Raw genomic sequence first — 27359 nt, 5'->3', positions numbered from 1 at the left:
GTTGCCTAAAACTCCCACCTACTCTACACTTAAGTCCAATCAATCACCTAGTTTTGTTGATTCCGCCTTTTAGCTCCTGAACTGTCTCCTCTTCACCAGCCTCACTGTCATTGTCTCAGCTCAAGGTCCCATTGTGGTCAGTCTTAATAGCTCTCTATTCTTTCCCTAAGCAAGCATCATTTTCACTGTAGTTAGAGAGATCGTTTGAAAAAGCAAAGCTGATCCTGTCACTCCCCACTTATAATCCTTAAATAATAACTTATCACCTGGAGAATAAAATATAACCCCATCCATTTTTCTGGGACCATCTCCTACCTCTCCCCTGTACATTAGTTGTAGAGTTCCTAGTATGAATTCCAAAATATCATCCCTAGTGCATCCTTTCCTGGCCCTTGTTTGCTTCCTCGGTTTCTACCTCCACATTGGAGTCTCCTTCCAAATACATTCACTCCTGCATTTCTGCCTGAACTTCAAGCAGTATGGCATAAAGACTCACAGTAAATGCTGTATTGTGGACCTCCCTGCCCACCATTTAGGTGGTAGGAGTTCAGGCAACTTGCTTTAGATTTCTAATCCCCCAGTTACTTCATCTGTGAAGTGGGGATAATTAGTAGCTACCGTATATAACTGTCATGCATTAAATGAGAAGTTTCATATAATCTGCCTGCTAATCACTTAGTAAATACTAGTCATTTGTCTTGCCTAAGGTTTGGTTTGTCTGCTTCCTCTTCTAGACTATGTACGCCATGACAGTGACTTTCGTGTCTTTAGCAACTCTGACATTTCCTGGAAATTGGTGCTCATTTACTCTTTACTGGATGGACAAGTAAATGGATTTGCCAAATGAACAAATGAATGATCTCTGAACTCAGAATTAGAACACTTGGTCTGATACGTTTGTACAATGGAGAAGAGTTCAAGTAACTTCTAAAATGGTGAGTTATTGCTAGAGCAACAAAAATGTATTACCTCACTCCAAGTCCTGAGACTGGTGTGGTGCTTAATGCCACATTGCAGGCGAGGAGTCTTGTAAATTTTAAGGACAGAGCTTTCAGTTAAATTTAGCTGAGGTTCTAGTCCTGTCTCTGTCACTAGCTAGATGTGTGGATTTTTATGAATTATTTGGAGACAAACTGACGACAGTTGCCAGAAAGCCGAATCTCAATGGGTTGAGAAAAAGCCTCCAGAGAATGGCAGTTTTGCAGTTTATTTCACACATTACAATCAAAGGAAGAAACACAGGAGGGTCACTTGAAATCCAATGGTGGTAGATTAAGGGGGGGGGCAGGAAAATGGGGACATCTCTGGGGTAGATAAAAAGGAAAGTGGAGAGATACGCACTTCTGTTACATTGGTGGGCACGGGGCCGCTAATGGTGAGCATAAAATATAGCCCCATCCATTTTTCTGGGACCACCTCCTGCCTCTCCCCTGTACATTAGTTATATAGTTCCTAGTATGAATTCCAAAATATCATCCCTAGTGCATCCTTTCCTGGCCCTTGTTTGCTTCCTCGGTTTCTACCTACACATTGGAGTCTCCTTCCAAATACATTCACGCTTGCCTTTCTGCCTGAATTTTAAGCAGTATGGCATAAAGATTCAGAGTAAATGCTGTATTGTGGACCTGCTTGCCCACCATTTAGGTGGTAGGAGTGGTAGGAACAGCTCGTGGAGGTGTTCCGTGGAGAAAAGAGGACAGCGAGGGGCTCCGTGGTCTGTACAGGGCCGGGAGGCTGTGCCCTGAGGGGTCTGGACCAAGGGAATGACCCTGACATCCCAAAGGCATGTTACCATTATCGTAGATGCAAAAAGACAGTACACAGGCTCACGTAAGGTAAAGATTGACCTTGGTCAAGAAAGATACCTGCTTAGGACATCCCTGCTCACCATGACCTGCTTTTAGTTAAGATGTTTTAATTGGAAGCCATCCTCTGCGGTTACATTAGGTCTCTGAGATTGTAAGGCCCACGATGCTGACCTCCCTCGAGCTGGTTGGAATGTGGCCCCAGGGTAGGAGCTGTCAGAATTGAGTTGCCTGCCCCGATGCCCTGCTAGTGCCTGAGGATTGTCTGTTTGTGTGCCCCTGTCCCTCCCACCACACATGCAGGGGAAATTAGATCTCAGGGCACCAATTTAAACTCCTACTCAAGGAGCGGGAAATTAAGCTCTACCATTTGGAGGAAAGAATACCAAAGAATTCATGAACATCTATTGAGGCCACCACAGTGTTTTGTAGTTTTGGGTGGGGGGATTTTGAGACTATGCAATCTCCTGCTTCTCCTTCAACTTTCACCCACTGAATTTAGCGTGCATCAGCAGACTTTGCTGCCCCAATAATCACGGTGATGTTTTCAGGGTGATTTTCTGTCTTCCTCATTCCTTCTACATTTATTCAAAATGGTATTTTTAGTGGCTATCTGTTTGTACCCCAGTGGGTTTTGTGACCTGGCTCCTCGACTTGGCCAACTTGGATAAGTCCTGTTCAGAGTATCTTTTCTTCTAGAATATACAGCCACAGGTTTCTTTTATCCTTCCTTTTGTAGTCATCAGATTTTCTATAAGTTTTGGCATTTAAGTACCATCATTGTCAGCTCTCCAACATAAGGTCGAACACGAAGTTTCGATTGTCAAGTCTGTTTTTTGTCCCAAGGGCAATGAGGACCCATTGAAAGAATTTAAGTGGAGGGCATTTTAGAAGCTTCGTTTGGATGCTTCACAGGCAGTGGAATAGAGTGGGCAGTGGTGGAAGCTAGTCTGGGGGAAGGGCTGAATCACCCAGGTGTGGTTAGAGAAAACAGATGCTGTTGCCTTTCTCAACTGAGGCTCTGAAAAGGTCAGCACTACTCTGTGACTTTACTCTGGTTACACAAAACTGGTGCAGGGATGGACATATGAATCCACACCAGCTAATGTGCTGGCCAGCCAGGGACCAATCAGATTTTCTTTCTGAAGAATTTGAACCTACAGGCAACCAGAGACTTGACAGTGATGTTGGGATACCACCAGGCAGGGAGGTGAGCCAGGGTGTTGAATTTGTATGTGTGGTGACTAGAGTGGGTGAGGGGAGGAGGTGGGTTTGCAGAGAGAAGAGGCTAGAGCAAATGGGCAAAGATACATGGAAAGAAGATGGAGCAGAACAGGGAGGGAAGCTCCTTGGGTTCTTGAAGGTTTTCAGTCCCTGGAAAGGTCAGGGCAACGAGCCTTCCTGTCCATAGATTAATAGAATTATTTCCCTTGCAACCCCAAATATATCTTGACTAGAGCTGATTTTCTGATTGAAAGGATGATTTCATCTCTATAAGTTAAAAAAATGTGTGTGTCGGGGGTAGAGAATACAAATACTCTGTCTTCTGCTATTCTGAACATGTGCACAATTACTGAGGACACATCTTTGGACATAATATATTCATAAAGATGCACTTGCTTCCTCTCAGGTATTCTCAGCCTCGTCCTGACAGCCCAGATGCTGATATTACATAATGATTGACTATACAACGATTTCTGAGTTTCTTGTATCTTGAGATCCAATGGAGACGAGAACCTTTTGTGTAAATCAGGTCACAGGATGACGAAGTAACAGTTAGAAGGTAGATGCAATTGAGATGCTGGAAGAGCATTGCCTGCTGCCCTGAGATGTCTACATAGGGTAGCAGTAGCGCAGGGGAGACTTTACCCTCTAACTGTTGGTTTCGAGTAGAGCATAGTGGTTCCAAACATGGATTCTGCAGCCTGACAGCATGGGTTTGGATTCCAGCTTTCCCACTGAATAGCCGTGTGAATCAGGGTGCATTACTTAAACTCAATGTGCTTTTGTTACCTGTGACATAGAAATAATAACAATGCTTACTTCATAGGTTTTTAATAAAGGTTCAAATGTTTTAAGACACTTAACGTGCTTTAAACAGTGTCTTACAAATAAGAAAGAATCAATAAATGTTCCTTAATAAATGGGGTGCTTATGTAGTATGTTCAGTGTACTAGGAACCCAACAAATAAGCTGCTAATATTTTCTAGAAACTGAAGAACAGATACTTCAAACTTTAGGTTGTGAAGAGACTTGCCTTCCCCAACTTTATGCAGCAACTTATAACACTCTTCAGTCTGACACTAATTATTTAATACAATTTAGAATATATTTTTTAGTTGATAATATATTATTTAATAACATGGCTATAATCCGGTGATGGTTCAAGACTCCTGATTCTGAAAAGCTGGAAAATAACTCTGTTCCACAGAAACTCTGTGATTGGTTATAGCTCTACTCAGGTCGATTTTTGATTGGCTTAGGCAATGGAAGTCTCTGACTTAGCTCATACCGCCAGCCTGTGGCCAATATGGCTTCAGAATTGACCTTCCTAGAGGCTGGCAGACACGTGGCTACCACAGGCCAGGCAGTACGTGGGAGGACCTAGTTTTGCTTACCGCGAGAGGGCGCCAGCGGTTCCTTGTTGCTGAAGTCTCATTTCCCATAAAGCCTCCGAGCGACCAATCAACTGGCTGTCTCCATACCGCTTTCAAAGTCGGCGGGCCCTTTCACCAATAGTAAGGCAGATGCCTCCCTCAGCTCGCGGATTGATGGAAAGCTTCACCATTCCTGTCACAGATCTCTGCTGTCTCCGCCTCTCTCCAACGAGATTGATGATCTGTCTGGCCAATAGAAGACGCCCGGTCGGCGGGTGGATGAACGCGGTTTTCTGTAATGGCGGAGCGTGGCGGGGACGGGGGGGACGGTGAGCGATTCAACCCAGGGGAGCTCAGGTAAAGGGCGCTCGTCTTCATTACTTCTCGGCATGCTGGACCCCCGGGGGTAGGCCTGTGGCGGAAATGCGGGGTGGAGGGTGGGTAGAAGAGCCGCGGCGGCTTGGGTCCAAGACCTCATGGGTTTGGAGAAGGGGGAAGGGGAAGGTGGCTTGAATGGGAGAGCCGGACTAGGGTAGGGCCGCGGCCTCCTGTCCGTTTTCGGGGTGCTCCTAGCGGTTTTGGAGGACCCAGCGCTCCTCGAGCCTGCAGCCCCTAGGCCGGACCGGGCGTTCCCGCCTTGGGGCCCCGCCTGGGCCGCATGCCGCCTCCGCCCCGGCCGACACGGCTGCGCGTCGCTCCGGGCCCAGTTTTCCTCTAGGACGCCCCTCCACTCCGCAGTTAACTCCCCGGGACCCCTCACCGCTCCTGGGGCAGCTCCACGCCCGCGCGGCCCTTTAGGGTCTTCACGTTTTCCCGGTTCCTTCTTCCCCATATTGCTTGCTTTGCTTAACTTCTCGTGGCCTTCCTTTATTTCTCTTATCTTTTTATCCCTTATCCGTAGCAGAGGCCGTTTGTTATGTACTTCCGTGTGCCAGTAAGCTCTTAGAGTTGTCTCATTTAATCCTCACAACCGCCCTTTCGAGTAGTTACTTTTCCCATTTTGCAGGTTACAGGCCAGAGCCATTTTTTAGTTAAGTTACTTGCCCATGTTACAGGTGAGGAAACTGAGCCAGTTAGAGGTCGAGGAGGTAGACCAAGGTCGCAGAGGTGGACTGGGAGGTCTAGGAAGTGACTTGAACCCAGACAGACGGGCTCCTGAGCCCGCAGTCGCTATCACGCCTTTGCCTTGAAGAGTACAGTGTCCTTTCTTCTGTCTCATTGCCTATGAATTTGTAACTAAGATTTGGTAAAGTAAAAGTGATGGAGAAATCTTTAGTCAAGTGGTTTTTGAGGAAAAAGAGGTACTAAGCTTTATTTGTATTTGATACATTTTTCCCTCCCCCCGGGTTGGAAAAATGTCATTTCAGTTGTTTAGCTCCCATTCTGAATTGTGCCACTGTCAGCATTAGAAAATGAAAAAGAGCAGTGTAGGTTATGAGCAGTCTATTACTGTCTAGAGTTCAGGATGAAATTGTGTTAGGAAATGGGTATTGCTTTTCAAAGTTTTAGGGCAAAAAATACGTCTTAGATTTTGAATTGTCACACACAAAGATCCTTCCTTTGGCAGGAATAAAATCTTGTCTTATTTCAGAGATCATCTCAAATACTTTAAACCGAATATATGTATTCACTTTGATAATGAGTAATCAAATGCATTGTCAAGGGTTTTCAATATTAGTGATGGAAGGTTTATTCCTGATTCTGATCTCAAGAGATGGTTACTTAATCTCTCGTGGATTTATTTGGGAACATTACTTTGCATTTAAGAAAGTATCTTTCTTCAGCTTTACAATGAGTTTAAATTTTATTAACAGTTAATATGTTGATGCAAAACTGACTTGAATAGGGCTTTAAATTAGGTGATCTGTTGGAAAAAAATTTTATACCTAGCCCCTCGGGTTGGAAGTTGCTTTCAGATCATATTGTACAGACCTTTATTTTGGCACTTTTCATGGTTTAAGATACATTGGCTGTTTATATGGTCTCTTTGATGGCAGAAATTGGGGCTTAGTTTTTGCATATGTATCCTGAAGATATTTGGTGGTGTGTCTGTCATTGTCCGACAAGTAAGATTTTTGGTGGATATATGGTAATACATGAATATGGGCAATTTAAAGATGGTTCACTTATTAGACCCACATTTATTGTGTGCTATGTGACAGTCATTGACCTAGGTGTTGGCAGTAGAGCCTTGAGCCAGACCAAAATCCTTTGTCCTCAAGGAACATCCATGCTAATTAAGACTGATCTAAGTTCTGAACTAAACTGACCGCATAAAAATGAGGAAATCAACCTGCAATTGTGAAGTGACTATACAAGATCACTGAGTAATTGGCACAGTCTGGATTTGCCTCCCATGTATCAAATAGCTTCTTTCCATTTTGTTTCTCCTATTAAAGTATTTGCAGGCTTGTCTTCACCTTTGGGGGGGGGGTTGCATATCTCGATAGAGTACCTCTAGAGAAATAAATTTTGTTCTTGTAAAAAAAGAATTTGTGCTTCTATTTTTGCAAGCAGTCTTCTGTTTTCTGAAAAGGTCGAAAGTGGCAGGAATGCAAATAACCTGCAATAGACAATTTATTTGGAGATCCAAATGTCATTCATCCCTTTATGGTTGAGGGTCATTAAGATACTTTCTAGAATCCTGTTTGTATAGATCTTTTACTCAGTTTACTTAGTACTATCTTATGATGAGGTACTTGCAGTCTAAATTTCCTCAACTGTAATACAAGAGAAAGTGTACTCTGGTGTTACCACTGACTAGATAACTTAAACAAATTATTTTTCTGTGCTCTAGTTTCCTCTGTAAAATTGATTCTAAACCTACCTCATTATGTTGCTGTGAGGATTAAGAGTTAGTACAAATAGTATCCATGTAACTGCTTGGTTTATAGGAAGTGCCAGTGTTCACTGTCATTACCCATCATCTTAGGCACTGGTATGTATCAGTGTATTAAGGGAAAACTACATACTAGTGGGTATAATACAAAAGTAAAAAAGTGAGAGGTTTCTTCGTAGCATTTATCATAATTGAAAACTCAAATTGGGTAATGAGCCAGAGAGGGTCTGGGAGAGGTGGAGGCAGGAAAGGAGGTGAGGTGCCATTTGAACTGAGACTGATGATAAAAAGGGGCCAGTTATATGAAGATCTGGGGGAAAGTATTCCAGGCAGAGCAAACAAGCTCAGAGGCTTGAAGGTAGTGAATTTGAAGTATTTGATTAAAAAAAAGAAGAGTGGAGTCTATAGAGAGTTCAACAAGAGGCAGGTTATGTAGAGCCTAATAATAATAATTATAGTCATGAGAATAATAGCTAGTAGTATTACTAATACAATTAACATGAACACCACTACTATACTAACATTATAGCAACAGTAGTAAAAGCTATACTTAGAGAGCACTAATGTGCTAAATGCTGTTCCAAGTGTTTTATTAGTTCATTTTTTTTAAAGATTTTATTTATTTTTAGACAGAGGGGAAGGGTGGGAGAAAGAGGGAGAGAAACATCAATGTATGGCTGCCTCTCGTGTGCGCCCCTTACCGGGGAGCTGGCCTGCAACCCAGGCATGTGCTCTGACTGGGAATGAACCGGCGACCCTTTAGTTCACAGGCTGGCACTCAATCCACTGAGCCACACCAGCCAGGGCAGCTTTATTAGTTCGTTTGATCCTTGCTGCAGTTCTGGTAGGTTGGTTGTGATGAGGTAGTGCGCATGAACAGCTCAGCACAGGTGCTATACTATGTGGCATCGGAAGATGGCAATTTAAGTTGCTGACAGGAAATTACTTGCATTTTGTCGTTATTTTAGTGGCAGATTTTGAAAGCTATCTAGTCAAATTGACAACGAAGTGCCTTTTATAGGCAGACACAGTGCTAGGTTTCTGAAAGTAGTGACCGGTAAAGTGGTTTACTGTGTGCCAGGTACTATCCGAAATGTTTTCACAGGGGTTATGTCATTGAACAGGGATATGGGCTAGGTTGTATTTCTGTTCCTCAGCTCATTTACATCTGAGCATACTCAGGCTCAAATTATGTAACCAGTCTGACAGCAAAAGGCAGAGCCCTCATTTGACTTTTTCATGATTTAGAGTGTACACGCTTAACTTCAAGCTATTCGGAAGTGTTGAGATTTGAAAGAGAAATACTGTAGATTTTTTGAAAGGGGAGAGGCAGACTCAAGAAATGTTAAGACTAAGTACATTGTTAACTCAAGGCTGAAACAGAGTATCTTCCCTTGCTAGTTACCTTTGTTTCTTCAGTAACAGTAGCCATGTGTCTTGGGAGTACATACAGTTTGGAAAAGACAGAGTATTCTGACATAGCCCATATTCCTCTTTGCAGTCATTGATTTTAACTCATACTTTCTAATTTTGTAGGGTTATTTGCAAATTTGGTTAAATACAGTTGGTATATACAGTTCTAGATGTGTTTACGGCCCTATTCTAAAGGAAAATTGGATTTTATTAGGGGTTTTTTTGTGTGTCTGAGAATTGAACTGTGATGTGGAAAATTTAGGACAAGTTAAAGAATAATCTGAAACAGAGGGTTGAAAATGTAAGAAAGTTGGAAGAGCCTGATGAGAAGAGAATATAAGAATGATTATCTTCAAACGTACATGAGGAACATAATTGTTAATCACTTCTTGAGACATGTAAACTTCATATAATGGAGCGATTTATAGTAGCTGCCAGGAAGACTGATAGGTGCTCAGTAAATTGACTGTGGTAAATTATAGTAAAAATAAGCTTTATAAGATTCTACCTACCCTACTTGTGAGTAGCATAGCTATCACCTCCATGAGTATTCATTTGTCCATTCAACAAATACTTGCTGTGGCCTTCTCTGCGCAGACCTAACTACGTGCTGGAGATGTAAGGGCGAACAGGACGGACAGAATTCCTGCTCCAGAGGGGCTTGCTTAGGTAGACAGCATGATGTAGTGTTTAAGAGCTGTAAGAGCTATTTGCCTGTGTTTGAATACTGGCTTTTCCACCGAACCAGCTTGGTGGCCTTGGGCAAGTTATATGATTTCTGAGTGCCTTTAGTGTCATCTGTAAAACAAGGTTGATAATAGTGTCTCTCTCATAGGGTTGTTGTGATGATTAAATGACTTAAAGAGAGCTCAGAGCACTGCCTGACACATAGTAATTACTGTTAAGACTGAACAGTTTTAATTTTTTTAGAAAGCACTTGGGAGAGGAGACAGATGAAAAATAACATGTGATATTACATACCTGCTTAAAGACCATGGAAAATATAAACTAGGGTATTTAACTAGAGATTAGAGGATGGGGTAGGGTACTGTAAGAAAAAAAACCTTTCTCTTTAGATAGAGAAATATAGTGATTTCTTAAGTTGCTAACTTCATCCCTGTAAAAACTTTGTATTTGGAAATAATGTCAAACTTACAGAAAGTTGCAAAAAATATAGTACACTTAGTGTTAATGTTTTACCTCTTTTACTTTATTATTTGCACGCACGCATGCTCTCTGTTACGCTGAACTGTTTGAGGGTAAGATGCATATACCAAGGCCTTTTACTTTTAAATACTTAAGTATGTATTTTGCTTAATTACAGCGCAGTTACCAACTTGATAAGTTTACAGTGGTGCAGTGCTTTAACCTGTTGTTCATGTACCAGGGCTGTCCATCAATCCAGTATTTTTTCATAGCATTTCTTCCCTCTAGTACAGGATTTGGTCTAGAATTAATGTTGTATTGCCATGTCTCTTCAGCTCCTTTAATGTAGAACATTTCCAAGCTTGCCTTTGTCTTTTATATATAACTTCTGTATTTCTGAACAACATAGCCTCTGCTCCCCCCTTTTCAATAGAACATTTCGTATTTTGTGTTTGTCTAATATTTTCTCATTATTAATTTGAGGTTACACATTCTTGCCTGAAATAGGTGATGTTGTGTCCCTCCTATTCAGATGATGTCCATCTATCTTTTTTAGATGGTGTTAATTTAGATCCCCTGGTCAAGGTGCTGTGCAATTTCCTTGTTACATAAAGGTTTTTTCCATCTTCCCTTGCAAATCATAACCAGCATGAGGGGAGACAGATTTTAAGACCATCCAGATATCCTCTTCATCCAGATTTCCTTCTAGATCTAGTGTCCATTGAGCATTCTTACTGGCGCACATTTTACTATGATGATTGCAAAAGAATGACTTTCCAGCTACACTTGCTCCTAAGGGCCTATTAAATTTGATGTGATTAGAGATCAGTAGCTGTATTGTAATTTTGGGAAAGAAAAATTTATTCATTGTTTTCCACATAGGATGGCTCAACAGCAGGCCTTGAGGTTTCGAGGCCCAGCTCCCCCACCAAATGCAGTGATGCGAGGCCCACCACCTCTCATGAGACCTCCTCCACCGTTTGGCATGATGCGAGGCCCTCCCCCACCGCCACGGCCCCCCTTTGGACGTCCTCCTTTTGATCCTAACATGCCTCCAATGCCTCCTCCGGGAGGGATTCCTCCACCCATGGGCCCACCACACCTTCAGGTAAAGGATGGAGAGGTTGCTCTTTCTTCATTGTTGTTAGTAACACTATTATGTATCAGTTTTGCCTTAAAAACTGTGTTCTTAGTTTCACTTGATAGAAAAATGTAATCCATAATTAACGTGTTGCTCCAAAAGTAGTGGTAACCGTAATTTGAATGGGAATTTAGAATGGGAATTTAGATAGAAAAAGATAATACACAGGAAGGTAGGATTAAATATAGTTCTTACCTCTCTTTATCTCTGAGAATTGTCTTTAGTAATTCATCTTCTCTGGGAAATGAAATTTGAAATTTACTACTCTTTTAGTTATTGCTATTTATTTTCAATGATACATTTTGTCATTAAGTATAAATATATACATGTATATATATTCTGAGTGATTCTTGCCACAAATGAAGCCTAGAATGGAACCTAGAACAACAAACACATTTTGTAAGAACATTGTTTGGGGGGGTTATTTTCTAATTTTAGAAATAGAACTATTGTGAGATTTCTTTAAATAAAAACATGTCTGGCATTTTAACCTGAGGCGTGTACCCCTTTCTAGTGTAGAGTCAGTTAGTGTCTGAAATGAAGTCATGAAGGTGTCATCTTGCAGACGCCCCCTTCTGAGATTGTGATTTGGGGTAGGGGGTGGTTTAGGTGTGTACCTCAGTTTTCTCAGTTTATCCAGCCTTTACAATTCTGAAACCAAATAAATATACTGGTATTTGCTGCCTTTCATTAGCATAGTCAAGAAAACTTACTAAAAATGACAAAAGATAATAAAGTACTACTTGAATAATGTTAATTCTATTTAGATAGGATAGTATTTATGGAAGAGACACCGGTTTTAATACTTTGTTTAATAAATTTATTGACTTCCTTGTATAGCCCCTATCCCCTTAAACAGATTGTTTAAAAGTTTTATATTTTCTTGAAGCTTAGAATAAGAAATAGATTTTTAACCTATTGACTCTGGTATAACTTGTTGCATATGAATTTATTCTAATTTGTGCCTTTAAGAGTTAGAGCTACTTGCAGAATATTATAAAAATGCAGTGGACTAATGTAACCCTCTAATAGAAATATAACAGATGTTGTGATGCTTTTCTGGTCTTGATAGATAATTGTGTGGCTTTACATTAAGTCCAAGAGATTTCCAGCTAATGTGCACAAGACGTGTTTGAGGGGATGTTTTAGAGAACTTGAGTCTGTGTGCTGATGCTTGAAAGATACTGAACTGAATCCCAAAAAACCTGGAGTATGAGGAAGAAAATATTTTTAAGAAAATGAAGTACAGTTTCACATTATTAGCATAGTGTCAATTCCATTATCCAGATTAAGGTGCTTTGAATAATTGAATTTTATTGTTACTTATATATTATAAAGGACATCTTTTAATTCCTGTTCAAAATCTGTTGTTACAATGTTAAACCACGTGTCTGCTTTAGTAAGTGAGGTATAGCAGTTACAGTTGGATTGTGTGGCTCAGGGTCTTAGGTTGTGTCAGCAGTCATTAAAGAATGACTGAAGAGTTATCAGAGATAGGATTGAGTTAGTAATGACACCAGGAAAAAAATTTTTAAGGTAATATACACCATTTAAATTCTTATATTCCACTAAAAGTAAAATGGATAACTATTTTACTGTATCTTCTAAATTTAAGTGGTGCTTATGTCATTGCTGAACTATATATTATTATTACTTGAAAAATAGAAAATTATGAATATTTTTCTATGTAATATATTGTTTCTTGTAGGAAAAGGAAGGATTAGGTATATCTGATTTTTTTTCTATGTTGCTTGTCAAACTATGTTTCTTCTTTGGTTGGTCCCTATTGTAAGTGAAGTGTGGAGGCATTGGTGTGCCTGGTATCAAAAGATACAAAAATCAATTTCTCTCGAAAGTAATCTGGTGCTTAGAATATGAAAATTCCCTTTGAAGTATAAAGAATGAAGCAAAATTCACCTGTAATGCTATTACCCAGAACTAACTACTGTATGCTGATGTATTTCTTTCCAGTCTGTTTAGTAACCATTTTTACAGAGAAACTTCGCTTACACACAATAGATGAATATATTTGAATGAACTAGCACGCTAGTTCAGTTTCTCTTACAGTGCTTTACTTTTGGGTTGAATTTAGTAATTTGAAGGGGAAAAGATAAATGCAAGTTGACCTTGACTGTTCTTGTGAATTAACAGAGACCACCTTTCATGCCTCCACCCATGGGAACCATGCCTCCTCCTCCAGGCATGATGTTTCCGCCGGGAATGCCTCCTGTGACTGCTCCTGGTACTCCAGCTCTGCCTCCGACTGAAGAGATATGGGTGGAAAACAAAACTCCAGATGGGAAGGTAAATTAGAAAATGTATTCAGGCTGTTATCTTCTTGGCAACAGAAGAGTAAGACTTAGAGAGTTCTGGCAGATTGAGATTAATGACTGACGGTATTCTTGCTGCCAATTATAAGAATGAGCCTGGGGTGAGCAGGGCGTGGGGTAGGACTTCAGGAAAGGCTCACTGGATTGGACGTCTGCGCAGAATGGAGTGCCTACGTATGTTTACCTGTGGTTTGGAAGCTTGTGCTTTAAATATGTGCCATGGGTCCCCAAACAACTCTTAGGTTTAGTGTTCACTAGGAGGACTCACAGGACTCAGCATGTTCGTTGTACCCACAGCTAAGACTGATTACAGTGAAAGGGTACAAAGCAAAGCCAGCCAAGAGGAAAAGGGGCATGGGGCGAAACCTGGAGGAAATGAAGCACAAGCTTCCAAGAATCCACTCCGGAGCATGTAGAGTGTGTATATTTTCTCTAGCATGGAATTGTGACAAAATACGTGGAGGACTGTCTACCAGAGAAGCTAGCCTCAGCTGGAGAGTCAAGAGTTGTCACTGGGGACTGGTGCCATCTGCCCAGCACATAATCAAAATTCTAAATTCCCAACGGGAAAGCAGATGTTTAGCATAAACTGCATTATCGTGTAAGCAGTTTGGGCACAGCGAGCTGTTCTTAACCAGTTAGGGAATGGTGGTAACCTTCCCAAAATCCAAGTTTCCAGATGCCAGCCAAGAGTCAACTTTGCAAGCAGGGCTTTCTAAGGTTTGCAGTCAGACCTGCTATGTATCTTTTTTGCACAAAAATAATCTTGGTTTTCCTTTTTATGTGTGTTACCTACTGTCTCAATATCTGAACAGCCAATTTTGATGTGTTTTCTCTTAAGTTTCTTTTTCAATAACTTTTAAGACAAAATGTAGTTGCTTTACTGTTTTTTAATGATAGTTGACAGATTCTATGATACCAGTGATTTTGCTTCCTCTGCAGGTTTATTATTATAATGCTCGGACACGTGAATCTGCATGGAGCAAGCCAGATGGAGTTAAGGTTATTCAGCAGTCAGAACTGACACCTATGCTTGCAGCCCAGGCACAGGTTCAGGCCCAGGCCCAGGCCCAGGCTCAGGCTCAGGCCCAGGCCCAGGCCCAAGCCCAAGCCCAAGCCCAGGCTCAGGCTCAGGCCCAGGCCCAGGCCCAGGCCCAGGCCCAGGCGCAGGCGCAGGCCCAGGCGCAAGTGCAGGTGCAAGCACAAGCAGTAGGAGCTTCCACCCCTACGACCAGTAGCCCAGCACCTGCAGTATCCACTTCAGCATCATCATCCACCCCATCCTCTACCACTTCTACCACGACAACTGCCTCTTCGGTTTCGCAGACAGTATCAAGTGAGTACAAGTCAGCATGTGTTTTCCTTTTTGGGGACTAGGGAAATGGATAAGTAGGGACTGCATTGCAAACTGATCCTAGTGTTTCATGTATTACCCTTGATGTTATTTTAAAAACATTTTTGACCTAAGATTTTTGGGTTAAAGAAAAACAGAAATTTACATTAGTAGAAGGGATTATTTGCCCAGTTGCAATTAATGAAGCAAAACTGGGGAAGTGCAGAGTTAATCTATTCAACTTGGTTAACAGTATTGCTGGGTGCTATGGGCTTGGCAAAGTCAGTGGAAGTCTTGGTTCTTATCTTCCAGAACTTCCAGCTTTTCTAATTGAGGAGGCCAGCATAATGCCTGTAAAACAGAATGTAGTGCGCAAAATTATATAGTTAAAACAGAAGATGTAACAATTCAAGAAAATGGAGAGACAAGGGGTTAAACTACATGGGTATTGAGGTTGATCATGAAGGATTTGTGGTAGAATTTGAATAGGTTCAAAAAAGAGATGTTTCAAGTTGAGGGGGAGCAGCATTAACAAAGTTCAGGAAATGAAGATAAATGTAGTTTGTGGGATTGTTAAGGGACTCTTTTGAGGTGGGAACGTATACATTGGCCAATAAATTGAATAAGAGTGAAATCAGGTTATGAAGTGTTTTAAAAACCAGGCAAATGGGTGACTCAGGCAGGTCTAGGGAGGCTGTCGAAATGCAGTATTCTGGAAGATGTTTTCCTGCTCAGCTTTTGGGTAGTGTTGAAATTGGAAACTGACTAGGAAGTTTTCAGTAATCTTATGTAGTAGTGGTTAGGTCCTAAAGTGGTATATAGGCAGTTGAAATGAGTTGAAAAAGAAGCAGTGAGAAAGGTAGGAGAATTTTCAGGTATAAAGTCACAGAGGCTCAAAGATCTTATCTGAAAAGATGAGAGGTGATAAATAGAATACAGGGGTGAAGAAAGAAGAATCTATTAGTTTGCTTAAAAGATTGTCATTAATATTTACACTGCTACGTTTTATTTGTTGCTACTTACTCTACAGGTTGAAATTGAGCCCCAGAATATTTAAATAATGATTTTTTTTTTTAATTTTATGCATGAAATTTTTTTTTAGATGTTATTTATTTATTTTTAGGGAGGGAAGGGGGGGGGAGAGAGAGAGAGACAGAGAGAGACAGAGAGACATCAGTGTGCGGTTGCTGGGGGTTATGGCCTGTAACCCAGGAATGTACCCTAGCTGGGAATCAAACCTGGGACACTTTGGTTCCCAGTCCGCGCTCAATCCACTGAGCTATGCCAGCTGGGGCTTAAATAATGATGTTTTAAAATTACTTATTTTTAGAGAGAGGGGAAGAGAGGGAGAAAGAGGGAGAGAAACATTGATCTGCAACCCAGGCATGCACCCTGACTGGGAACCAAACCCGTGACCTTTGGGTTTCCTGGCTGGCACTTAATCCACTGAGCCACACCAGCCAGGCAGGGCTAAATAATGATTTAAAAGAATTTTTTTTAATTCTCACCCAAGGATATTTTTTATTATTGATTTTATTTTTTTTTTTTTTTTAAGATTTCATTTGAAAGGGAGGGAGAAAAGCATCAATGTGTGGTTGCCTCTCACGTGCCCCCTACTGGGGACTTGGCCTGCAACCCAGGCATGTGCCCTGACAGGGAACTGAACCAGCAACACTTTGGTTCTCAGGCTGGCTCTCAGTCCACTGAGCCATACCAGCCAGGGCTTCATTATTGATTTTAGAGTGAGAGGAAAGGCAGGTGGAGGTGGAGGTAGGGGGAGAGAATCATTTATGTGAGTGAGAAACATTCAATCAGTTGTTTCTTGTATGCACCCCTGCCTGCAACCTAGTTATGTGCCCTGACCAGGAATCGAACCTACAACCTTTTGGTGCACAGGACGATGCTCAAACCAACTGAGCCACCCAACAAGGGCTAAATAATGATTTTATTAATTTGGTGGTTTATGATACTATTACATAAATACATACATATCCCAATGGGGTGATTATAATTTGGATTATTTTGCTGCATGGATAATAGAGATGGGAATAAGAATGAAAAGTGCCCCTTTCCCCAGAGACCTTGGATTTATTAGTGTAAATTACATTGTAAGGAATGTGTTATATGAGAAATTTAATCATAGTAGATTCAAATTTGACTTTGTTGATACAAGAAGTAACCTAAGAAATAAGGTACATGTACTATGGAGACAGTTTTTTAAAGGCCCTACTTGATAATTTTTAGACAAAAATGTACTTATTAGGGAAGATATAAATGCTTTACAAGTCTGTTTTCTTTTGTAGCTGAGGTAAACTCTGATATGGAAATGTAACAGTGAATTCTGATATGGAAGTCAGCAGCTAGCTGGTTGAGGGTCTTTGCCGTTTTATAGGTCAGTGCTTCTAAAACCTGCGTGACAAGGCCGGAAACTCATGGTTTATGGGGTACCTGTGGTGGTAATGGGAGAGGGGAGATTAACAACAGCAATGTGGTTCTACGCGGAGGCTCTGTGTTACGTTTTGTTCCCTGCCTTCTCAGGAAGGAGAAATACCTTGTATTGAGGAAGGTGGGTAGCCAAACACTTTATCCTATGTGTATTCCATTTTTTTAATTTTTTTGTTGATTTTAGAGAGAAAGAGGAAGGGAGAGATAAACATTGATTTGTTGTTCCACTTATTTATACATTCATTGGTTGATTCTTGTATGTGCTCTGACTGGGGATCAAGCCCACAACCTTGGCATATCAGGATGACGTGCGAACCAACTGAGCTACCCGGCCAGGGCTAGTGTGTATTTCATTTCTATATCAGGGTGGTCTTTGGGCCCATCACTATCTTGGGATTGTCAGCTATTCTATTCAGAACTCCCATTTGTCATTTTTGCTCTGCCCTTCAGTGATTGGGAGGCCTTTATTCTAAGAACAGAATAGCAAAATTACGTTCTTTTCATTGCCTTTAAACATCAATTTTGATGTCTTTCTGAGTGTTCCTGATGTCTGTTTTTATTTCACTTGATTCAGTGTCATGAAGTATTGTCCTGCTACAGTCTTAATATTTCTCCATCTGTTATAGTCACTTTTTTAGTTGAAATCTGAGGCTGGGTTCGTAATGTATTTTGAGGCCTGGTGTTTCATTAGTTATTTTAGCAAATGGAATGAGTAGGAATTTACCCACTATAAAGTCCTAGCTGCCGTTTTCCCAGTTTCCATTTAATTCTTTTATTGCCTTTATCCTTTTCCTCTCCTGACTTATTTCTACTTATCAAATCAGAAAACCCTGTGCCAGCAAGAGAAATGGGTTGCGTGAATACTTTTTGCCATCCCCATTGGGTGTTCCTTTCTACTTGAAATTTGATGCCTCTATGACTCGTTTTGTTTTCCTGACCACAGTACTTTATCAAATTTTGCTAATTCCATCTAAATACTATTGCCATAATATCTTAAAAAAATGTAATTCTGTGAACTGCAGTGTAGACCTGGGTAGATGGGGCTAAAAATTGAGGTATTTATATTTTTAACTCCAGATGAGCATAAACTCATTTAATCCTGTGCAAGTTTGTGAAAAATGCTGATAAATCCTACTTCTCAGGGAAGTTGGGAAGAATAACTAGATATTTCTCAGCCATTACTGTAGATTACAAATGCTAAATGGTATATGTATGGGACTGGGCAAATGTTGCATGTACTTTGTATTTTTCACATTGTTATAAAATTATATTAATATGATACTGTACCCTAAGGCTAGGTCTATGCTAGACCAACAATTCATTCCTGGGCCCCTGAAGATACTTGTTGGCCCTGCTGTCTATTTAGCCAAGGTGAGTCCCTTATTAACAAGTATGAAATTGCTCACATCTCCCAGCCTAAGTGAGTTTTTTTCATTATCAGGCACTGAAAAAAGATACTGACAAATTTTGTCAGTTGGAATACCGGGTGGTTTGTATTAAACAGTGTGTTTTCCCTTAGAATATAGTTGGCACAAACATTGGGAAAGCACTGTTTTGTTTTATTTGGTAAATTCATTCTTAGTTCAATATAGGTAGAGTTTGACATTTTTGTTTACAACAAGGAAAAGATGATGTATTTCTTACCAATGATACATCAAAATGAATTTTGTTTTGGAATTATATGGGTTATGAATAAATAAAAAATGCTTTCTAATATTTGAGTACTGAAACTTTAAAAAATTGAAATACAAATTTTATTTTTAGGTTACAATTTGATTTTAAATGTGATTACTAGACTAGGGCTGGAATGTTTTATTTTCAATATTTAAAAATAATGTGTTAGCAGAACCAAATTATCCTGAATTCCTCATTCTCTTGTCTCTTATACTGGCAACCTGGGCATTTCTTTTTTTTTTTTTTCCTTTTTTTTCTTTTTTTAAGTAATTTTAGAGAAAACCAAGTTGTTTTGATTCCATTTGTTCCTATCCAGTCAGTCATTAGTTACTGCATATCTTTTTCTCTCTGTTCTCTTTTGCTTGGACAATTCCAGATATATTGAAATTGATTTTCCCACCTCTGTTCTTCCTCCTCTTCTTCCTATGCATCTGCCAAGTTAATTCAACAAATGAACACTGATTATTAGTCTTCAATACAGAAACCTTCAGTCAGCCTCCCTCACACTCCTTTTACATTAATGAAATCATACAAATAACATGTGAATGCATTCTTACTAAAAATTCAAACTAATGAAGCATGTATAGTGAAAAAAGTAAAAGGCATACACAGATGTCATGAGTTAATATATTTTCGTGTGTATTCTTCTTGACCATTTTTCTACATTTACATGAGTTCTTTCCTTTCCCTACCCAGTAAAATGCACACTCCTTAGTCTTCTGTTCAAGGCCTTCTCCTTGGTGCCTCTGGCCTACCTTTCCCGCCATAACTCACTGGTTCTGTGCCTAGTGTTTTCTGAACAGTTCTTGTTCCTGCTCTTTGCTTTTACTTACTTTTCCCACTATGTGCTTATATTCTCCTTTCACTTTGTCATTTTTCTTATTGAAATCTTAATCTTTCAAAGCCTACCATCACTGCATAAAATTTTCTGTACCCTGTCATAGTTAGAAATGGTCTTTGGGTCTTCATTTACATTCCTGTACATTTATCCCATTTCACTTTGTATTTTAGTTGTTTTTTATATTTCATTTAACTATGTTCAAGCTTCTTGAAGACAGAGAGACCTTGTTACAAATTTCTTGCAGTGCATGGATGGGCCCTTAAAATACTTACTGAATGAGTGAATGATGATTGACTCTAGTAAAATGGTTTATGAAGGAATGATACATATTTTTGTTCTATCTTTTATCAGCACCCACAACACAAGATCAGACTCCAAGTTCTGCTGTTTCAGTTGCCACGCCTACAGTTAGTGTTTCAACTCCTGCTCCTACAGCCACACCTGTGCAAACCGTTCCCCAGCCGCACCCCCAGACGTTACCTCCGGCTGTCCCTCATTCGGTACCTCAGCCAGCGGCGGCAATACCTGCGTTTCCACCAGTAATGGTACCTCCGTTTCGTGTTCCTCTTCCTGGCATGCCAATTCCACTTCCAGGTAAACCAATAGATTATAATAGTCTTTCCAGCTATGTTTTCATACTGTCAGTTTGTTCTCATGTGTCTGTTGCATTTGAAATTTGCCTTGAATCTCACCTGTTTGAAACGTTTTTTTTGAACGATTCATGGCTAACTGCAGTATTTTCTCTTCAGTTTTGGTAAATGTCCTTTTTGTTGTTGTTTACATGTCTTAAAATTAGAGCCACATTTAAAGTTACACTCATTTTGAATAGTGGCCTCAAAGAATTAAAAGTGATTATATTGTGTAAATATGTTCTAAATGCAATATTTTAAAGGGATTGAGTCTATGAAGTTGAGATCACAAGTCATTGGTAGCTAACACAAGCTGAGTGGTTTATTACATACTGTGCATGGTTCTAATTACTTTACATGTAAGTCATTTAATTTTCACAAATGTCTTATGAGGTAGGTACGGAATCAGGCTAAATTACTTGTCCATGGTCACACAGCTCATAAGTGATGGTGCCGGGATTTGAGCCTGAGCACTTCAGATCCAAATACCATGCTGTTAATAACTAAATTATACTGGAATGAAAGTGTGAGCTATTAATTGCAAAAAAATTTATCTGAAATAGAAATTGCAAGTTTCCCTTGTAACAGTTGTGAAGTAAAGTATAACGTGCACCATTTAAACATTTAGATAATTATGGTGAATTACTCTTTTTTAATTTATTTTTTGTCTTAGGGGAAATCCTTACATCTAGGGAAGGAATTAAAAGATTGTGGAATATAAGTAGGGATTAAGCAGTGATGATATTGAGCAATCCTAATTGGACTGCATTTGCTGTTGTCACACATTTAATCCTTAATCCATGGTCTATTCCCCTAGTATTCTAGTTGAAAATATTGATACCTTAGGTCAAGTACACAGGGCTAGTTTGTAGCAAAGATGAACAGAACCTAGGCCTCTTGTCTTCCAATTTTACATTCCTCTCACTGTCTGGTATTGCCACTTTTGTACTAGTTTCTGTGTAAGAATAGGATTGTGATACTGCTGCTTTTTAGACTTAGACACATTTTAATTATCACTATTGCTCTAATTGTCTTTTTCCTGTGATCGCTTTGAAGAGAATGCTTTTAGATGCTGTACCTTGCAGGAAAGAAACCAAAAATTTTCAAGAATTAGTGGAATTTTTTTGTAGAAAAACCTTTTACATGTTGCTGACATAGTGTTAGGTATTAAATACCCAATAAAAAGTTTAGAAAACCAAAAGTGTTTTCTCTGATAATAGGGATTGCCCTTTTTCTAAATTAAACGTAAGACATGTACTTGGATACTTCCCTCTTTGGACATACTTTTTGTAGAAAACTAAGTGATACAGAATAGCTTGACATTCTTGAAAACATCCTGCCATCATGGTCTGCTTTAGGGTCAGGGACAGTATTAAGACCAGATTCTAGATTCTGAGTGATGTGAAGGAGCTGGGGTTGTTAATTCTGTAGAGAGAAGATTGAGAGTTAGCATAGTGTTCTTGAAGTATTTGGAAGGCTGTCTATGAAAGGACTTTTATTTTGCTTTAGAGGTTTTTAATAGGAGCAGTGAGTGAAAGGTACAGAATAGCAAAATTCATTTCTGTAGAAAATGCAGTTTTGTCACAATAAAATTCATTCAACTACAGCTCCATTTTGATGTTGTGGTCTTTGTTCTGTGACCCTACCTATCAAACGTTAGAACAGGTGGTGGTGAGCATTGGACTGGATGGGGTGTTACATAGGAGGTTTGGAAACAAAAGACATTTAATAAATGGCAGGCACTAATGACATTTTGTAGATCAGTTGGAAGAGAACTTGAGTTAGATGGGCTGTAAAATTTTGTCTAAGATAACAAGATTCTTTGGAAAGGGAGGTAGTGTTTTATAGAAAGAAATATTAATATTTGTATATATAGTAAGCCATCTTTTATATTAATGTTCATTTTTTTCTCATTTTCCCTTTAATTTAGTCCTCCAACGTGCTTTAGTGAAAAAGACTTGCTTCTCTCTTTTTCAAATCTTTGGTTTTATATACACTGAGATCTGTCTCTCGTATGTAATATTAATTATATTAATTTGGCACTAAGGTGAACAGGAGGGATTTGGATGCAGTTTATCTTGGAGCCTTAAATTCTTTTTGAAATAGCGATGTGTGTGGTTCTAATGGGTATGATTAAGGAAAGGATAGTCAAAAACTGAAGAAAAGGTGTGAAAAAATTAGGTAAATATTGGCATAAGAGGTGGAAATGGGCCTAGTAAATTGGATTAGGATTATAGGATTTCTACCTCTATGAGTAGACTATAGATTTTATAGTCTACTTATCGTCTATAATTTTAGAGTCTATAAATAGACTATAATCTGAGAATAGAGTTGTAGCTAAATTGAACAAATGCTCCCTTTAAAAAGATTAAAAACTTAAATATGTGGTTATTTTGTGAGTCTTCATGATATGCATGTAATAATCCCCCAAAGAGAAAACCTGAAGTTTATTTTTTAGCATAAGAAGAAACACACATGACCCTTTCAGTGTGGTGTGTATTTGATACAAGAGCTCTGTGTTGCCCCAGTTGATAAACAGTGACAGTTATGCCTACATACAAAGAGATTTGATTTTCGTCTGCTGAAGTCATATAGTTAAAATTTCTTTTGGGGGGGTTTAATTTGGAGAACAGTCTTTGAGGATAAAGTTTATGTATTGGGTTGGCCAAAATGTCCATCTGGTTTTTTCCCATAAAATAAAAGACACATTTTTCATTTTCACCAATAACCTTTTTGATTTTGATATTTTGAGTATGTCACCTATCTCTTGCGTGGTATAATGTCGATTGTTTTTCATCAATGTCTTGATTTGATCGTTATCAACTTCAACTGGCCTATCTGACCATGGAGCATCATCCACTGCTAAATCTCCAGCGTGGAACTTCGCGAACCACTTTTGACACATTCAATAAGTCACAGCACCTTCTCCATACACTGCACAAATCTTTTTTGTGTTTCTGTTGCATTTTTACCTTGTTTGAAATAAAGCATAATATGCTGAAAATGTTGCTTTTCTCCCATCTTCAGTATTAAAATGGCTACACAAAAATTCACCAATTTTGATGTTTTTTTAAATGAATGCTGATATGACAGCTGTCACAATACAGTCTAAAAAATTATTTCAAATGAAATTAAAGATAAGTAAGCACTACTACTGGAGCCATTGTACAGAAAGAACCAAATGAACTTTTTGGCCAACTCAATACAGGGTATGGCAAAAGTAGGTTTACAGTTGTGAGTACATGAAACAGAGTTTATTTTTGTATTCATTAGTTATTGTATTACTTACTGGTATTACAACTGCGAACCTACTTTTGCCCTACCCTATTCTAGGCATTGAATTTCTAGTGCTGACTTAATAGGTTTAGTGGTCCTGCAGATGGCAGCATTTATACTAATTTAAACTTAATATATGCTGTAACTTCCTTAAGTAAATGAATTTTCCATTGCTTTCTTTAAACATTATGAAAAATAGAACTATACATAAAACTTTACTTAGCATATGTTTATGATCCAGTCCTTTTGTTTTATTCTCAAAGTTAATAGAAAGTTCACTTTAATGTTCTTTATTTAAAATGGTAATAAAGAAAAAGGCCACTTTTAAAAAATTGGCAGTATTTTTGTGTGTGTGTGTGAGAAATAGGTACATTGTATACAAACCCCAGGGTTTAATTTTAATTTTTGTCCCTGAATTAGGAGACATTTCTTATACATTAGTGAGGAAAAGAGTTTATAATTTTTAATTTTATTAGTACCAGTTTAGTTTAGGTTTAGTATTTTTAGCTGAAACAAATAGAAAATGAAATTTAATTCCCCACCCTTTTCCTTCATCCTTCAGCAAAAACTTTAAATTTTTTCTTAAATTCACTCTTTAATTTCCTCAATCAGTCTTAGTTTCCAGCTTTTCCTTTCATTCACTTTTTATATCACCATTGCTATACATCATAATGATTCCTCATTCTAAGAACTGTACATCATTTCCATTCTTTTTTTCTTTATAATCCTTACCTGAGGATATGTTTATTGAGAGAGGAGGAGGAGGAAGGGGGGAGGGAGACAAAGGAGAGAGAGAGAGGGGGTGGGGGGGAGAGAGGGGGGGTAGAGAGAAGGAAACATCTATCTGTTGCTTCCCTTATGTGCACTGACCAGGGACTGAACCCCCAACCTAGGTGTGCCCTGACTAGGAATCAAACCTGCAACCTTTTTGGTATATGGGATGATGCTCCAACTATCTGAGCCATTGGCCAGGGCTCCATTCTTTAATACAAGTGCTACCTTTTAAGCTGGCTTAAATGATGGAGATTTCTGAAGCAAATCAGCCCGTGTAGTCATTAATGAGATTAAAGGGCCATGTTTTTCTTAAAAGTGTTAGTCTGCTTTCACCGTTCCAAGCCCATGGCATTGAAATAGGGCAGACATCGAACATGAATATTTTGTCATTAGTTGAATGCTACCCTCCTCTTCATCTTTGCCCTTCTTTTATCTACAGTGGAATATTTGGATCCATCTCAAACCTTTTTTTCTCCTTTTCCTCCCACCTTTTTGGTCCTATCTTATCTTTTTCTATTTCTGAATGATTGTGCTCCAGGCTTCAGCTTCTGCATGTAGTTCCTACATAGAAGAAGCACAGAGAAAGTGTCCCAGTGTCATGCTGCATCTGCCTTTCACTGGTGTCTAAGCAACAGCAGCATGGGTTTGATGTCCTGTGAGAAAAGGTCCCAGTGAGAACTTGTTATGTGTATGTAATGAAGGGGCTTTCCTTTGTTGAATTTGAAATCTTGAGACTCCTTCAATATTACCAGAGTTGGTTTGATGAAAAGGTAATTGATGCTATCATTTAGAATTAGTTAACATTGGATTTGGTGCCACTTCCCACAAAATGTCAAACAAAAAGAAATTTTATTTCATTCTTGGTCTTTTTCATTGGAAATAGCATTCTAAATTGTAGTGGTAAATTATTTTCCTGAATCCCAGTGGTAGCCGACATACAATGGCAGCTTTCCAACGTATGCTTGCTTATCCATTTTACAGGTGTAGCAATGATGCAAATAGTCAGCTGCCCGTATGTAAAGACAGTCGCTACCACCAAGACCGGTAATTTTTAAAACCATCTTAGTTTGTTTTGTCTGTAAGTTGGCATGGTAGTGAATGTTGTTGTTTATCCTTTTATTTATTTATTTTTGCCCAAGTGAGTGGGTTTTTAAATATTTTTCTTTTTAATGGGCACTATAAATGCAGTTGTTCAATATTTGGCCAACACTTAATTTTCCCAATTGCCTGTAGTATTAGCTTCTTTGGTTCACAAAAGCAAATAAGGTCAGATCTCTTTATATCTTAATTTTTATAATAAGTGTAAACAACTTCATTCTCATATTCATAACATTTAATTTTATTTTTTGATGTGTGTTTTTAAGTTAAATATAAAAAATCATTTCCATGTGTAAAGTGCTGTGATTATTCTTGCATGCTAGTGAGTATATGTGTGTGAGTATTTGTGTGTATAGTATAAACTTATATTTTAAAGTTGCTGATGATAACGACCTAAAACTTAAATCTCGTAGGGGATTTGAGGTTTTTGTTTTTTTTTAATTGACATATTCTTATTTTATTTATGTAATAATTGGCTTTTTTAGCTATCTTGTAAAAAAAAATGTAAATCCTGGCTTACCTTTTGAAAAATAGAAGGAACTTTTTTCTTTTAGGGAAGGACTAAACTGATTTACAGAGTTTACACGGATGTCTGACTTAATCACTATTAAAAGTAGATTTAATAATAAACTCAGTCATTTACTTGAAAACTGATAATTTTATTCATACCCTTTTAGGTACCTTAGAACTAGAAAATAATTTTGCCTCAGGAAATACACTCAGTAAATAAATATGCTCATTGCCTTGATTTCATTACAATTTGAGAAATCCTTATAAAATATATTTCTGTGAATAAGTAGAGAATGCACTCTGCTTTTTGTAATTTATTATGTTAAGAGTTCATAGGTGTGACCCAAATTTCTGACTGTTCTTAAGGTACTTCTTGGGTTGAATGTATGAATCTAATTGAATTTAGGCATTAGAACTTAACCAGGGAAGTAGATTTGAGTAAATAAATCACATTTTACATGACTTTTTTTTGTCCCAACTGGTTCATTCATTACTATTTAATGGAAAAATTTAGCTTATACTTTAAAGCTTTATTTTGAATTGCAATTTGGTACTTGGTTCTAACTTTTTATTATTCTTTTTTAGGTGTATTGCCAGGAATGGCCCCTCCTATTGTACCCATGATACATCCCCAGGTTGCTATTGCAGCTTCACCTGCTACCTTAGCTGGAGCAACAGCAGTATCTGAGTGGACTGAATATAAAACCGCAGATGGGAAGACATATTATTATAATAATAGAACATTAGAATCAACCTGGGAAAAACCCCAAGAACTAAAGGAAAAAGGTATAGTTTATTGACTTGTTGGGACATAGTATAAACAATGATGTTTAAATAGAAGGCTTTTTGAAATTCTGAGTTAATTTCTTGTTAACATAGTTGAGGGATTTTTCTAATTACATAATTGGATTGTTTATTCCTATGTATTAATAAATATGTATTTACTTAGAAAGCCAGTTCATATACTTACATGTTTGTCCCATCATTTTTCCATCTGGAGAAATTAAATTATACACACATACAAATTATTGTTGTGAGGAATTGTATAATTCCCTGTTGTATAATTATTGGTATCCTTATTAAGATTTGATAGTACTGATCAGAAAGGAATGTGTGTATTACATATATTCTGAAATAAATTTAGGCCCTTAGTGTCTCGGATGAAGACTTGTAATTTTCTGTGCCACAAAGTCTCCGTTTTTGTTCCTAAATATCTTAATATATTATCCCTTTTAGCAAAATGAATGATTGCTATGTACAAATGATACATGCATTAGCTGAAAGACTTTATGTCCCTCTGAAATCAGCAGTTCTTTTTAGTGGCAGTTTACTGATTGGTAGAGCAAGGTATTTGAAGTTGAGCCTTACATTATATTCAAGTTAATGATATTACAAGGGTGAACATTTTATTTTTGTGGTTAGTAACTTCTTGTTACAGAGTATCTTAACTGCTTAGTTTCTGAAAGCTTTTGGTAAATTACATAAAAAATATGGAGTGACATTATCTT

The 27359-nt window shown here is 38.6% G+C and overlaps 1 protein-coding gene across 5 annotated transcripts in view; it reads left to right on the top strand.

Annotated features, from left to right (window-relative positions):
* The first annotated feature begins 4648 nt into the window (after positions 1-4648).
* TCERG1 (transcription elongation regulator 1) overlaps positions 4649-27359 on the top strand; it is a 60983-nt gene continuing 38272 nt past the window's right edge. For 3 of the 5 annotated variants that reach the window (XR_006784189.1, XM_045825636.1, XM_045825668.1), the window contains exons 1-7: positions 4649-4759; positions 10683-10908; positions 13093-13245; positions 14214-14607; positions 19916-20158; positions 25225-25287; positions 26437-26637. Coding sequence is in view for 4 of the 5 variants with exons in the window: in XM_045825636.1 (XP_045681592.1) it covers positions 4701-4759; positions 10683-10908; positions 13093-13245; positions 14214-14607; positions 19916-20158; positions 25225-25287; positions 26437-26637 (1339 nt within the window). In the remaining variant the exon portion in view is untranslated. The remainder of the gene's footprint in view (positions 4760-10682; positions 10909-13092; positions 13246-14213; positions 14608-19915; positions 20159-25224; positions 25288-26436; positions 26638-27359) is intronic. The other 2 variants (XM_045825654.1, XM_045825646.1) reach the window with 2 other exon arrangements.

The sequence above is a fragment of the Phyllostomus hastatus genome, unplaced genomic scaffold, assembly GCF_019186645.2.
Source record: "Phyllostomus hastatus isolate PE091 unplaced genomic scaffold, TTU_PhHast_1.1 phas_contig_150, whole genome shotgun sequence".
NCBI classification, from domain to species: Eukaryota; Metazoa; Chordata; class Mammalia; order Chiroptera; family Phyllostomidae; genus Phyllostomus; species Phyllostomus hastatus.
Note: the sequence above shows the minus strand (reverse complement) of the source record. Positions and strands in the feature narration are given on the sequence as shown.